Genomic DNA, 16,213 nt, shown 5'->3' on the forward strand with positions numbered 1-16,213 from the left:
CTCTGCAGTGCAGAAGCTTTCTATCTTCATGAGGTCCCAATAGTTCATTTTTGCTTTTAATTCCCTTGCCTTTCAGGATGTGTCAAGTAAGAAATTGCTGTGGCTGAGGTCAGAGAGGTTTTTTTCCTGCTTCCTCCTCTAGGGTTTTGATGGCTTCTTGTCTCAAATTCAGGTCCTTTATCCATTTTGAGTTTATTTTTGTGAATGGTGTGAGAAAGTGGTCTAGTTCATTCTTCTGCATGTTGCTGTCCAGTTCTCCCAGCACCATTTGTTAAAGAGACTGTTTTTCATTGGATATTCTTTCCTGCTTAGTCAAAGATTAGTTGGCCATACTTTTGTGGGTCTAATTCTGGGGTTTCTATTCTATTCCATTGGTCTATGTGTCTGTTTTTGTGCCAATACCATGCTGTCTTGATGATGACAGCTTTGTAGTAGAGGCTAAAGTCTGGGATTGTGATGCCTCCTGCTTTGGTCTTCTTCTTCAAAATTACTTTGGCTATTTGGGGTCTCTTGTGGTTCCATACAAATTTTAGGATTGCTTGTTCTAGCTTCAAGAAGAATGCTGGTGTAATTTTGATTGGGATTGCATTGAATGTGTAGACAGCTTTTGGTAGAATTGACATTTTAACAATATTTATTCTTCCAATCCATAAGCATGGAATGTTTTTTCCATTTCTTTGTGTCTTCTTCAATTTCCTCCATAAGCTTTCTATACTTTTCAGCATACAGATCTTTTACATCTTTGGTTAGGTTTATTCCTAGGTATTTTATGCTTCTTGGTGCAATTGTGGATGGGATCAGTTTCTTTGTCTTTCTGTTGCTTCATTATTAGTGTATAAGAATGCAACTGATTTCTGTACATTGATTTTGTATCCTGTGACTTTGCTCAATTCATGTATCAGTTCTAGCAGACTTTTGGTGGAGTCTGTCGGATTTTCCATATACAATATCATGTCATCTGCAAAAAGTGAAAGCTTGAGTTCATCTTTGCCGATTTTGATACCTTTGATTTCCTTTGGTTGTCTGATTGCTGATGCTAGCACTTCCAATACTATGTTAACAAACAGCAGTGAGAGTGGACATCCCTGTCATGTTCCTGATCTCAGGAAGAAAGCTCTCAGTTTTTCCCCGTTGAGGATGATATTAGCTGTGGGCTTTTCATAAATGGCTTTTATGATGTTTAAGTATGTTCCTTCTATCCCAACTTTCTCGAGGGTTTTTATTAAGAAAGGATGAATTTTGTCAAATGCTTTTTCTGCATCGATTGACAGGATCATATGGTTCTTTTCTTTTCTTTTATTAATGTGATGTATCACACTGATTGATTTGGGAATGTTGAACCAGCCCTGCAGCCCAGGAATGAATCCCACTTGATCATGGTGAATAATTTTTTTTATATGCTGTTGAATTCGATTTGCTAGTATCTTGTTGAGGATTTTTGTGTCCGTATTCATCAGGGATATTGTCCTGTAGTTCTCTTTTTTTTGCTGGGTCTCTGTCTGGTTTGGGAATCAAAGTAATGCTGGCTTCATAGAATGAGTCTGGAAGTTTTCCTTCCCTTTCTATTTTTTGGAACAGCTTGAGAAGGATAGGTATTATCTCTGTTTTAAATGTCTGGTAGAACTCCCCTGGAAAGCCATCTGGTCCTGGACTCTTGTTGGGAGATTTAAAAAAAAATTTTTTTTTTTAACGTTTATTTATTTTTGAGACAGAGAGAGACAGAGCACGAACAGGGGAGGGGCAGAGAGAGAGGGAGACACAGAATCCGAAACAGGCTCCAGGCTCTGAGCTGTCAGCACAGAGCCCGACGCGGGGCTTGAACTCATGGACCGTGAGATCATGACCTGAGCCAAAGTCAGACGCTTAACCGACCGAGCCACCCAGGCGCCCCTTGTTGGGAGATTTTTGATAACTGATTCAATTTATTTGCTGAACTTTGTTCAATTTTTCTATTTCTTCCTGTTTGAGTTTTCGAAGTGTGTGGGTGCTTAGGAATTTGTCCATTTCTTCCAGGTTGTCCAGTTTGTTGGCATATAATCTTTCATAGTATTCCCTGATAATTGCTTGTATTTCTGAGGGATTGGTTGTAGTACTTCCATTTTCACTCATGATTTTATCTATTTGGGTCATCTCCCTTTTCTTTTTGAGAAGCCTCGCTACAGGTTTATCAATTTTGTTTATTTTTTCAAAAAACCAACTCTTGGTTTCATTGATCTGCTCTACAGTTTTTTTTTTTTTTAGATTCTATATTATTTCTGCTCTGATCTTTATTATTTCTCTTCTTCTGCTGGGTTTGGGGTGTCTTTGCTGTTCTGCTTCTATTTCCGTTCGGTGTGCTGTTAGATTTTGTATCTGGGATTTTTCTTGTTTCTTGAGATAGGCCTGGATTGCAATGTATTTTCCTCTCAGGACTGCCTTTGCTGCATCCCAAAGCGTTTGGATTGTTGTATTTTCATCTTCATTTGTTTCCATATATTTTTAAATGTCTTCTCTAATTGCCTGGTTGACCCCCTTCATTCTTTAGTGGGGTGTTTTTTAACCTCCACGCTTTTGGAGGTTTTCCAGACTTTTTCTTGTGGTTGATTTCAAGTTTCATAGCATTGTGGTCTGAAAGTGTGCATAGTATGATCTCAGTTCTTTTATGCTTATGAAGGGCTGTTTTGTGGCCCAGTATGTGATCTCTCTTGGAGAATGTTCCATGTGCACTCAAGAAGAAAGTATATTCTGTTGCTTTGGGATGCAGAGTTCTAAATATAACCGTCAAGTCCATCTGATCCAATGTATCATTCAGGGCCCTTGTTTCTTTATTGACCGTGTGTCTAGATGATCTATCCATTGTTGTAAGTGGTGTATTAAAGGCCCCTGCAATTACCACATTCTTATCAATAAAGTTGCTTATGTTTGTGATTGTTTTATGTATTTGGGGGCTCCTGTATTCGGCTCATAGACATTTATAATTGTTAGCTCTTCCTGATGGATAGACCCTGTAATCATTATATAATGCCCTTCTTCATCTCTTGTTGCTGCCTTTAATTTAAAGTCTAGTTTGTCTGATATAAGTATGGCTATTCCAGCTTTCTTTTGACTTGCAGTAGCATGAGAGATAGTTCTCCATCTCCTCACTTTCAATCTGAAGGTGTCCTCAGGTGTAAAATGAGTCTCTTGTAGACAGCAAATAGATGGGTCTTGGTTTTTATCCATTGTAATACCCTATGTCTTTTGGTTGGAGCATTTAGTCTGTTTACATTCAGTGCTATTATTGAAAGATATGGGTTTAGAGTCATTGTAGAGTCTGAAGGTTTCATGCTTGTAGTGATGTCTCTGGTACTTTGTGGTCCTTGCAACATTTCACTCACAGAATCCCCCTTAGGGTCTCTTGTAGAGTTGGTTTAGTGGTGATGAATTCCTTCAGTTTGTGTTTGTTTGGGAAAACCTTTATCTCTCCTTCCATTCTGAATGACAGACTTGCTGGGTAAAGGATTCTCGGCTGCATATTTTTTCTGTTCAACACATTGAAGATTTCCTGTCATTCCTTTCTGGCCTGCCAAGTTTCAGTAGATAGGTCTGCCACTAGTCTTATGGGTCTCCCTTTATAAGTTAGAGCTTGTTTATCCGTAGCTGCTTTCAGAATTTTCTCTTTACCCTCGTATTTGCCAGTTTCACTATGATATGTCGTGCAGAAGATCGATTCAAGTTATGTCTGAAGGGAGTTCTCTGTGCCTCTTGGGTTTCAATGCCTTTTTCCTTCCCCAGGTCAGGGAAATTCTCAACTGTGATTTGTTCAAGTACACCTTCAGCCCCTTTCTCTTTTCCTCTTCTGGAATTCCTATTATACAGATATTGTTTTGTTGGATTGTGTCACTTAGTTCTCTAATTCTCCCCTCATACTCTTGGATTTTTTTTTTAATCTTTTTGTCAGCTTCCTCTTTTTCCATAATTTTATCTTCTAATTCACCTATTCTCTCCTCTGCCTCTTCAATCCATGCTATGGCTGCCTCCATTTTATTCTGCACCTCATTTATAGCATTTTTTAGTTCCTCATGACTATTGTTTAGTCCCTTGGTCTCTGTAGCAATAGATTCTCTGCTTTCCTCTATACTTTTCAAGCCCAGCGATTAATTTTATGACTATTATTCTAAATTCCTGTTCTGCTTTATTGCTTAAATTGTTTTTTATCTATTCATTAGCTGTTGCTACTTCCTGGAGTTTCTTTTGAGGAGAGTTTTTCTGCTTCCTCATTTTGGATAGTCCCTGGGGTGGCATGGAACTGCAGGGCACTTCCCCTGTGTTGTCTGGAGTAACTTGTGTTGGTGGGCGGGGCCCACAGTCAGACCTGATGTCTGTCCCCAGCCCATGGCTGGGGCCACAGTCAGACTGGTGTGTACCTTATCTTCCCCTCTCCCAGGGGCAGGACTCACTGTGGAGTGGTGTGGCCCCTGTCTGGGCTACTTGCACACTGACAGGCTTGTGGTGCTGCTTTGATGGGATCTGGCCTATTAGCCAGGTTGGATCCGCAAGGTGCACGGGGGCGGGAGGGTCAGGGTTAGCTCACTTTGCCGTCAGTGGTCCCTGTGGGAAGGGCCCCACAGCACCAGGAGGGAGGCAGACCCGTGTGAGGGATGGATCCACAGAAGCACAGCGTTGGGTGTTTGTGGGGTGCAAGCAAGTTGGGTGATGGGAACTGGTTCCATTTGGGTTTACAGCTGGGGGATGGGAGAGGGAGATGGCGCTTGCCAGCGCCTTTATTCCCCACCGAGCTGAGGTCTGTTTTCCCTGGTTCAACAACTCTCCCTCTCAATGTCCTCTTGCCCTCCTGCTCTCCAAGCAGAGCTGTTGACTTTAACATTCCAGATGTTAAGTCCCACTGGCTGTCAGAACTCACGGAGTCTGGCCCCTCGACTTTTGCAAGCCAGACTTTGGGGGCTCTGTCTTGCCAGGCGGGCTGCCCCTCCACCGCCCCTGCTCCCTCCTGCCAGTCTGTGTAGTACGCACCACCTCTCCGCCCTTCCTACCGTCTTCTGTAGGCCTCTTATCCACACTTGGCTCCGGAGAGTCTGTTCTGCTAGACATCTGGCGGTTTTCTGGATTATTTAGGCAGGTGTGGGTGGAATCTAAGTGATCAGCCGGACGAGGTGAGCCTATCGCCCTCTTATGCCTCCATCTTCCAACAACCTCCTTTGTTTTAATTCTTAAATTTCACATAAGGAATCATTTAACATTGTCTTTCTCAGACTTATTTCATTCAGCATTATACTCTCTAGCTCCATCTATGTTGTTGCAAATAGCAAGATTTCATTCTTTTTTATGGCTGAATAATAATATTCCATTGTGTGTGTATATATCCATTTTTAAAATCCATTTCTTTATCCATTCATCTACTGATGGACACTTGGACTGCTTCCATAATTTGGCTACTGTAAATAATGCTGCAGTAAATACATGGGTGTATGTATCCCTCTGAATTAGTGTTTTGTATTTTTTGGGTAAATACCCAACAGTGTTTACTAGATCGTGGGGTATTCTATTTTTAACTTTTTGAGGAACTGCCATCATTTGTAATTTAATATGTATCAATATTATATTTTAAATTAAATGTTGTTTCAATAGTACCAAATACAGAATGTATTAGTGTCTTTTAAAAAATACATACAGGGTGCCTGGGTGGCTCAGTCGGTTAGGTGTCTGACTTTAGCTCAGGTCATGATCTCATAGTTTGTGGGTTTGAGCCCCACGTCAGGCTCTGTGCTGACAGCATGGAGCCTGGACCCTGGTTCAGATATTGTCTCCCTCTCTCTCTGCTCCACCCGCCCTCCCCCCCCCCCCCATGCTCTGTCTCTCTCTGTCTCTCAAAAATAAAATAAAACATTTAAAAAAAAGTAAAAATATATATATATACAAAATTTTAAAATGTGTTCCTTCATCGATTTATTCAACCACTTTATATTAAAGGCCTTCCCTCTGTGTGCATATATGAACACTTTTTTATCCTTCCCTTGAATCACTATAGCTCCCAGCTAAATGTAAAAAACAAACAATAAAACATATAACTTGGAGGGAGCCTGCGTGGTTCAGTTGGTTAAGTGTCCGACTTCAGCTCAGGTCATGATCTTGCAGTTCATGAGATCAACACCAGCCCCCCCCCCCCCGCCCCCCATCAGGCTCTGTGCTAAGCTCAGCGTCTGGAGTCGGCTTCAGATTCTGTGCTTCCTGCACTCTCTCTGCCCCTGCCCCGCTCACCATCTGTCTCTTTCTAAAAATAAACATTAAAAAAAATAATAACTTGGAAAATTAGGTGCTAATTAATATAAGTCCTTACACAATTTTTCAGCTTCCTCTATTGACAAATATAAAGACAGTACTGCAAGTGGACTCTAAACACTTGCTTTTTCTAAAATTTTATTAGTAATAATAGTGCTTTGATGACTATTAATTTAATTCTGATATAATTACCTTCATATTGGGGACATGTACTACATCCCCATATTGGTCTTTTGTTTGAACAGTTATGGTGGTAGGCCAACCACAACGAATATCATCCTTGTTCAGGATCAAAGATGTTTTCTGAGGATCAGCATAGGAATCTGGTTGAAGCCACCTAGCAGTGATGAAAAAACAAGCAAAAAAGTAAACATTCATAAATATCTTCAATGATTAAGCCAATGAAATTAAGCCAAATGAGTAACATTTGTACCAAATAGTATCTTCATTTCCAATTCAGTGACAATCACAAGTGTCTCCCTTGCAAATTGTTAATAACGCATTCATTAAAAAAATATGACAAAGTACAGGAGGTTTCTGATGTTTTTGTAAATAGAAATAATTTTAAAATCAGAAAACTTGAAATTTTAACTACAGCTGACACAAAATAACCAAGAAAACAAATTTAGGTTGTGTATATTTGAAGTCCCAGTACACTCATGCTTACTGAGGGAGGTCTGCCCGGATTTCCCAGCCTGAAAATCTGAGAAAGAACAACTCATCTGTAAAAGCAGTGATAGTAATGGCATTCTGCTGCCTGAGAACAGCTAGGTTAAAGATGTACTGTTCATCTCCTGTTCATCCAGTGTCTCAACTATCTTCCCTATTACCTTCCCTTCCATGTAAATTTTGCCAAATTTCTACACTTTGGGATACCCATTCTTCTTTTTTTTTAATAGAAGAAACTGATAATCTTTTTTTTTAATGCTTATTTATTTTTGAGAGAGAGTGTGCACAAGTGGGGGAGGGGCAGAGAGAGAGGGAGACAAGGAGTCTGAAGTAGGCTCCAGGCTCTGAGCTGTCAGTGCAGAGGCTGAAGCAGGGCTTGAACCCACAAGATGCGAGATCATGACCTGAGCTGAAGTCAGGCACTTAACTGACTGAGCCACCCAGGTGCCCCAGGATATTCATTCTTGAATTCATTCCATGATCTACATTCAAGTTGTCCTGGGAGATAAGTTATAAGTAATTCTGTCACGCATTATGTAAAAAATGTCCACAAAGTTAGCAGTGAGGCTGACTTAAAAAAATTCTCTATCCTCCAATCACCATTTTGATTTTTCAAAACTAAAGAGGAATCTCTTTATTTTTAAAATTAGAAATGGGAAGAAGTAAGACTTCTATATTTACTAGTAAAATCACACAGGCCAGCACATTTTTTCTTTTCATAACAAAAAATAGCAACAAGATAAATGAGAACTCTACAACCAACCCCAAATGATTTCATTTAAATTCTAAATATATTTGTATTATTTGTAGGTTTTAAAGAAATCATATTAAAATAACATACGGTGATAAATTTAAGTTTAGTCTAAAATTCCTAGACTTCTCAATTATACCATGTGCTCCATCTATTTTTTAAATAAATAAAAATTCACCTAGGAAACTATAAAATAATCAACTAACAACTACCATATTCTTTAAAGGTATTTTAAAATATTTACCATTTTATACTTCGGCAAGTTCAAAACACATAAACCAGATTCTTCAGGCTTCATTTTAACATCTTTCCCTTTCATTTCTCTTCAGAAATGAAGAGTGAGGCATGCCCTGAAATAAGTCGCTGTAGCACTTAAAGCACATTACCTTGCAAGCCTCCCACCACTTGATCCTGGAACACAGGCAATAAAATCATCCAGAAAGGACTGTTCATTGCTTTGGATTTGAAGTGGTAAGTTTCCTTCAAGCGCCTCTAATATAGTTGGTGAATGAGAAAGAGCTAAACCCTTTCCAAGAATACCAGAATGGGTTTTGCACACCTGTTGGGTAAGACAATATTCATGTATTTGAAAACATACAATTTTAATTACATGAGTTTCTTGAACTTGCACACAATTTTAGGTAGGCCTTTTCGGGGAAAGCATTTTCTCTCCATGCCCCAGTGCTCCTGTAGCCTGCCAAGTAGAAAACAAACCTCCAGGAGGGAAAAATATGGGATAGCCAGCCTCCTTCCTCCCACCAGAACAAGTGACGTCAGAGACGTGCAGGTTGAGAAGGTGCATCTCTTCTCGCTCTACTGGGCCAGGGCTCCCTTCTGCAGGCAGCTGTGGAGGCCTCTCACCTTTTGTGTCCCCATTACTGGCATCTTTCATGGGTGGATTATCTTTGCTCTCTTAGGTGGGTGGCTACCAAGGTCCTGCCTTGGACAACATGTGGATACAAGCCTGACTGTGGCTGCACATAAACTCCATTAGTCTGTCTAAGCCTCAATTAAAATTAAGAAAAAGAGGCAGATACAACTGAAATTTTAGTTTTCACTGACCTGACAAGCAAACTTTACCTTTTTGAAAGATCTGCTTTAAATGTTGAAACTCTAGAAACTTTTTAATGACAATGTTATAAATTTTGAAACAAAATAGTTTTCATAGAAAAGGATTATGCTTCCACTACTATGACACTTATACAACAGTACCTTCTGCATTCTCTGAGATATACAATTTCAAAAATCATGATCTTTAAAATCAAACAGATTTGAGTTCAATTCCTGACTTTTAGACAAGCACTGCTGTGCGCTCTTGAGCTAAGAGATTACACACCATTCCTGAATCTGCAAAATGTATAAACTGGTAATCAAATAATATCTCTCTTCTGTAGTTACTGTAAAATTTAAATTATATAACACATACAAAGTGCACACTATGCTGCCTAACAAGTAGTAGGTATTAGACCACATGACATCTACCTTATGTGCCAAAAATGTGGGCAATCTGGGATATGAGGGTTTTTGTCTTTAACAGAAGCACAATAAACATCTCTTTATATCAGGCCTAAATGACATTTTATAAACCATTATAATCTCTGTAAGGATAAATAACATATGAACTCCTTGATGGTTCTCTTTAATTAGAATGTTGTCTGATACATACTGTATTTATTAAATCTCTATTGAATTTTTATTTTTTTATCTTAAAGTACAAAAATTTAACTCTTTTTTAAAAACAAAAACAAAACCTGGTGGGTTTTTAAAACATAGAAGTTTCTTAACATTATTGAGGATATCAGGGCTCTCTATAATTGGAGCATAGTAATCAAGATCATGGACTTTGTCACCCAATTGCCAGAGGTCAAATTCTAGCCAGCTGCTTACTAGCTATGTGATTCTGGGCAAGTTACCTAAGCACTCCATGCCTCCTTGTAAATGGAAAATAAGAGTCTCTCATTCATGGGGCCACTATGAGGACTAAATGAGTTAAAATATGCAAAGTGTTTGGAATAGTACTTGATAAGGTCAGGATCAAATAAATGTTTGTTTTTATTATTACTGCTATGATCAGTTCATCTTGGGAAGTGAATAACATGTAAACAACCAGCTATAGGTTAACAGTTGACCTGGATACTAGCCTCTGTCTCCTAATTAGCTGAATTCTTAGACAAGTCACAGAACTTCCTTGAACTTCAGTTATTGTAACTATAAGATGCAAGAGAGAATATTGACCTCAAAATGTAAATGCTAAAAACAGATAATATTAAAGATACAATAAAATACTCTATAGAAATTATTTAAGTTACTACTACTAACACCCATTTCCCTCTTTTTCTGACCGGTAAATAAAACTTCTTTTGAGATCCAATTTAAATGTCAACAGCTCTGGAAAGCCCTTCCCTAAACCCTTGGCACTTGGTAACTTCCTTCTCTGGCAGGATTTATGTTCACTTCAGATTTAACAACCTCCATGCAGCACAGCAAGGACTCACCTGGGTTTCTCCTATCAAGATATTATAAGTTATGTATTATCTGTCAATAAACAGAATGAAGGACTTAATGAAAGCCCTATATTCAAGAAAAATAAGGTTGATCTGAATGAAAATACTGCTTTCAAATCAATGTACAAATTTATCCTTACGATGTTTGTGACAATACCTGCAATGCAGCCTCTTCAAGAATTTCAAGATCTTCCTCTAACTCATTACCTGTTGTGTAAATGAAAAGTTTTAGTAACATATATTAATACTTAGTTTAACTTTTTTTTTTTTTTTAGTTTATGTATTTATTTTGAGAGCAAGAGCAGGGGAGGTGCAAAGAGAGGGGGGGAGAGAGAGAGAGAGAGAGAGAGAGAGAGAGAGAGAGAGAGAGAATCTCAAGCAGGCTCCATGTTGTCAGCGCAGAGCTGGACATGGGGCTTGAACTCATGTACCGCAAGATCATGACCTGAGCCGAAATCAAGAGTAGGATGCTTAACCCTCTGAGCCACCCAGGCACCTCACTTAGTTTAACTCTCTAGTCCTCTGCATTTATTCACACCTTTTTCACAATTCTGATATTCCAGATTGGAAAGAACTATTACCATTCTGGATCAGTGCTTTATGTTTTAAAATGTAATTTTCAGTGTAAATATAAGGCTATAATTCTCAAGGCAATACTCAAAAGGTATCTACCAAGTGATGTGCAACACACACACACACACACACACACACACACACACACACACACACACTACATTTAGGCATATAAATGTGCACTTTTGAATTTAGTGTATTCAAATTCCCCTCTACCCTCCAAAATGAAGGAACTAATTACTCAGAATCTGGGCCTTTTTATTTTGGTTATCTTATACAAGAGCTATTTATACCTTTAGTAAAAAGAGTAATTTACAGGAAAACATAAGATAGTGAGTGTATCCTCCATCCATTTTCTCCTTTATTGCTTCATATAAAACACATTTAGGGGCACCTGTGTGGCTCAGTCGGTTAAGCGTCCGACTTCATCTCAGGTCATGATCTCATGGTTTGTGAATTCAAGCCCCATTGTGGGTTCTGTGCTGACAGCTCAGAGCCTGAAGCCTGCTTCAGATTCTGTGTGTCCCTCTCTCTCTGCTCCTCTCTGCTCATGCTCTGGATCTCTTGCCTTCAAAAATAAAGCAACATTAAAAAAAACCCAACCATATTTATTGAATTTGCTTTGATAGTTTAATTAATTTAAAAACTATTACGAAGGTAATACGTGTTCAAAAGGAAATATTCAAATTTTGCAGAAGTGTAGAATGAAAAATTCTCCTACCTACCTCCTTCTGAAAATAAAATGTCAACAGTTTATGTATTATTCAAGAAACTTTGTGTGAAAATAAGTACATGTGTGTGTGTGTCAACATATATACTCATGCACACATACACATATATTATATATATATAACATAATATTCACGAAGAATGGGACCCTCTTCTGAAACTTTTCTCAGTTAACATAATTAGGAATTCTTCTTGGTCAGAACATAGAAATCTCTTTTTGTTGTTGTTTTTTAACAGTCTCATGTATTCCCCTTGTGTGTATCATTACTTATTTAACCAGTTTCCAACTGATAGATATTTTAGTTGCTTCTATGTTTTACAATCACAAGCACTGCTATATTAGTATCTCTCTTACAACATATATTTTTTAAGCATTTGTGCAAGTACATACAAAAATTGCTGTATCAAAAAGTATACGGCATGTAAAATTTGAACAGGTATTAACAAATTTCCTCCAAAGGCTACACCCATTTCCTTCATATAAAGAGAACACAACATGTCTCATTTCCTCATACCTGTGTCAACATTAAGTAGGAGCAGGGGAACTGAGAAGCATGGAAGGGAGCAGGAAAAAGGGAAGGAAGAAAAGAGCAGAGAATGAGAAGGGAGGAAGGAGGGATGAGATGGAAAGGGTAGTCTTTGAGGGAGGAGCTACAAATGAACTTCTGAGGGTGAGAACTGGGGAAATACAATAATAATGTCTTTTACTCCCAAACACTGTGAAGATAAATGTTAAACCACGTCTAAGCATCATAGAATCAGTAAATATTTCTAACCTTAGTTTCATCTTTACCATCCTGATCATAAATTGATTCACATACCACACAAATTTGTATCATTTTATAAAGAGGTATTGTTCCTGCCACTACCTCATTTCTCTCCTGTGCTTCACAGGAAAATTCTTCTAAAGAGCTATCTATGTTTAACCTGCGTCTCTTTTCTGACCATCCATTCTCTCCCTCTACTCTAAAGGCCTTATGTTTCTCTCATCTCACTGATATATTTCTTATTGAGAATATATGTAACCAACAAGTCTCTCCATCCAATGGTAGATTTTAACTGACTTCTCAACTACATTAAAAAATCCCATCAATGTCCATTTTCCTGGTTTTACGCCTACCTCCTTCGCTGCTGTACCAGTCTTTTTTACATGCTCTTCCTCCCGTTCTGTCCATTTTTGACACTTTGGCAGTCCCACCTCTGATCCTGGGCTATCTTCTCTTTCTCATTTGCATTCTCTTCCTAGCTCATCTTTCACATGGTCCCATGCCTTTAAATTTCAACTATGTTCAAATGACATTTCCTTTGACTTGTGCCCTGAGCGTCAGGCAATGAATATCCAACTATCCAGTTGATATGTCCACAAGGATATTTAAGAAATTATCTTAAAACTTTTGGTTTACTATTATGTACCTAATGTTTAACCCAGTGTCTGACACACAGCATGTATGTGCCTAAGGAGGGTTTGTGTGCATGTCTGTGTGTGAATAGAAAAGACTAGAGGATACTCTTCAATCTTCAGTACAGAAAACCCAAACTACCAGCGTATTAAACAGTTATTACTCATGAATGTATGGGACTATTGAACTCATTTTGCTAATTTATTTCAGAATGCCCTAAAATAAACATATTCTACTCTTGAAATTTTTAACAAAATCATAAACACCTAATACTTGACCAGACTTACCAATAGGAAGTGCTAGATCCTTTTTCATCAAAGCGGCTGCACAAACTCCGCCAAGATTGGCTAATTCTTTTTCCAACTGAATGACACCCTGGAGAATCCCAAAAATAAAATAAAATAAAATAAAATAAAATGAAGTGAAATGAAATGAAAATAAGATAAAATGAGCTGCTTTAAAAAATATTTGGAGGATAAAATATTTGGAAGATAATGTGGATTATCAACAAAATGTGATTTGCATCCAAGCATAACTTTTGAAACCAGAAAGAACAGGTCAACTAGTGGTTAAATTAAGAGTGGAAGAGGGTCAATAAAATGTCTACTGCATGTTATAAGGTCCAGGTCTACAGGTGCATTGTCCAAAGAATTTGTCATTCATTACTTTGAAGTAACATGATCATTTTTTTCACCTTGATTTTGTTTCATTGTGTGATTTGAAATATTTAGAATAGAAACTAAATTGGCCCCATTGGGAAAGCAGATTCTATTATTTACTCAGAAAGGTACAGCCACCTGAGCAGGTTTGGAGCAGGTACAATTATACTTTCTGTTGCAGACTCTATTCTCTTCATGTGTTAAAAGTAGCAAAAACAAACAAACAAACAAAACACTAAAAAACAAAAAACACTACACAAAATTAAACTACAAGGTATTTTAAATTATATTCTTTAAATTTCAGGCTTCGTGAACATAGGCAGCAAACACAACTTTAGTCAATAGCAGCCCTCAGAAACACAATCTTAACACAATGAGAAGATAATTCATTCCTACCTCATCAGGTCCAGGGCTAAACTCATATCCAATTGCAAAACATTTAAAACCATAGAAAGAAGCTTTGTCATCTTTCACATAATCTGATGCAGTCTCCAATGAAAAAAGGGCTTCATTTCCTAAGAAAAAAAAGCAAACATTGAGTTCAAAATCTGAAATGACTTTATTAAAATTTCCCTTTTATCTATCTCAAGATAGGTAGCAATACAAATCAGTTACTAAAAAGCCCAGGCTTTTTGGGGGTGGGGGGTGTTCCTGTATCTACTTGAATATAATTGCTAAAAACAACTCTAGCCAACAACAGAATCATCTCAAGTGAATTGTTATTTTTCTTTATGATCAAGCTCTCCTCAATCAAATGTTCTACCTTCATGTTACATGAGCAATCATTTTTCAATTATCTATTTCTAGGGTAACCTAGGTTAGTTAGCCTTTTCTGTTTCAGTCAGTAAGCAATCCTCTAACCTGGCTCCTTACAAACAAACAAGGTAGGTCAGACTAGAAGACAAAAGCTTCTGAATTCAAACAGGCTATGAGTTTGAGGAATCACAAGAATATTTATGGTTAACTGGTTAAAAACACAACAGACTACATGCAGTTTTAATAATTTACAAACTTTCTTTGAAAGGAAAACATTAGCAATAACAATAAAAAATGCTTTCTATCTCTGACACCCCCCCCCCCCCCCGCCCTGCCCAACACACACACATCCTCAAGCCTGAAGAACTAAAAACAACAGCTTTAATGTAACTCAGTACGTGAGGTGTTTCACCAATTCTCTTGAGTGGAAGAAGCCCTAAGTTCTCAAAGTCTAGCACTTATTGGGAAAATAAAAGATCAAATTCACTTCTTCCATAGTTTGTTCCCAACTATACAGACATCCACTCCTCAATATTAACCCTCTGCTTTGGTCAAGCTAAACTTTTTTCACAAGATCCTCATGACGTTCTCTCTTTGAAAACTCAGTCGTGTTATGCCCTCTGTCTACAGTCTTCTTCACTACTCAAGTGCACTCCAGATGCACAGTAGGTCTTGAAGAAATTCTTCTCAATGTTTGTAAACGTTTTCAATGTTGTATCCTTACTAAACATAATTGTCATAAATGCATATATTTTACCATATAAAACAGAAAAGAAAAAAACAACTTACCTGGCAACACTAAAACCATAGTAGGCCACCCAGAGGACCCTGAAAATTTCTTTAATTCTATCCAGGAGTTAAGATTTTCATGAACAGATGTCAATTTTGGTCCATATCCTGAATTCTGAACAGTTCTGACAGGAATCAATAAACGGAGGACATCTTCTGACTGTGCAGTGCCACACTGGGGGTCAAACTCGATTGTCATCCACCGTACACATTCTGGGAACGTCACCTGAGGTCAACAGGCGAGAGGACACTTGTATTTGTTAAGAAAAATTTGATTTTTTTTTTCCTATTTTAGACACAGGACATACTGTAAATATGATGCTTTAAACATACTGTAAACTAAATTTTAAGAAACTAATACAGTAGTTTCAATATGACTAGAAATCATAGTGTTAATGTTCAATATCAATTGTCCCTATTCCCAACTTGCAATATCTACTGCTTTCTACCTAAAACTTGGTTGATATTACATTAATAATGTTTGTAAGTACACATTGGTAACACTGAAAAAATATTACAAGGTTGTTTTGATTTCCATAAACATTCAGTTATCTGATTTTCTTGTGGAACTATATATATAGTAAATTTTCTATTTCAGTCAGTATGCATTTAAGGAATCTAAGTAGGTAAATGAAAATATAATTAGATGGGCAAAATATAAAGCTATATTGATGGAAAGGAAACAAATCATTAAAATTTAAGGTTTTAGTCACTTTTAAGTTATCTACCATTCATAGTATCTGCTACAAATGATATTTTTCATTAGCAAAAAACTTCAGAACTTCATATATAACGAGAATAAAAAAATAAACTAAACACACAATGATGAAAACTTAGATTTTTATATTTTCCTAATCTAAAGTTTCAATGTAATATGAGTTTATGATGGCACATACTTATATGTATATTTTTAAGTAAGCCAATATAGTTTATTTTATTAAAGTTGAAATATGAATGAAGGGTAGAAAAACTAAATGTAATAAAATTGCCAAATATTGGCTATTGTGTTAAAAGTCACACAAACTAGGTCATAAAATGTATCTTTGTCCTTATCTTTTTAAAATCTTTTATTAGTATTTTTTAAAATATAATTTAGTGTCAAGTTGGCTAACATACAGTGTATAC

General features: G+C 37.3%; 1 protein-coding gene across 16 annotated transcripts in view; it reads right to left on the bottom strand.

Moving 5' to 3' along the window:
* The window catches only part of MYCBP2 (MYC binding protein 2), a 283,602-nt gene that overhangs the window by 98,639 nt on the left and 168,750 nt on the right, over nucleotides 1-16,213 (bottom strand). For all 16 annotated transcript variants that reach the window (XM_045054591.1, XM_045054579.1, XM_045054571.1 and 13 more), the window contains 6 exons: nucleotides 15,089-15,314; nucleotides 13,940-14,058; nucleotides 13,172-13,259; nucleotides 10,340-10,389; nucleotides 8,065-8,237; nucleotides 6,451-6,595 (listed from right to left, as the gene is read on the bottom strand). In XM_045054591.1, coding sequence (XP_044910526.1) covers nucleotides 6,451-6,595; nucleotides 8,065-8,237; nucleotides 10,340-10,389; nucleotides 13,172-13,259; nucleotides 13,940-14,058; nucleotides 15,089-15,314 — 801 coding nt within the window. The remainder of the gene's footprint in view (nucleotides 1-6,450; nucleotides 6,596-8,064; nucleotides 8,238-10,339; nucleotides 10,390-13,171; nucleotides 13,260-13,939; nucleotides 14,059-15,088; nucleotides 15,315-16,213) is intronic.

Source organism: Felis catus, chromosome A1, assembly GCF_018350175.1.
Source record: "Felis catus isolate Fca126 chromosome A1, F.catus_Fca126_mat1.0, whole genome shotgun sequence".
NCBI classification, from domain to species: domain Eukaryota; kingdom Metazoa; phylum Chordata; class Mammalia; order Carnivora; family Felidae; genus Felis; species Felis catus.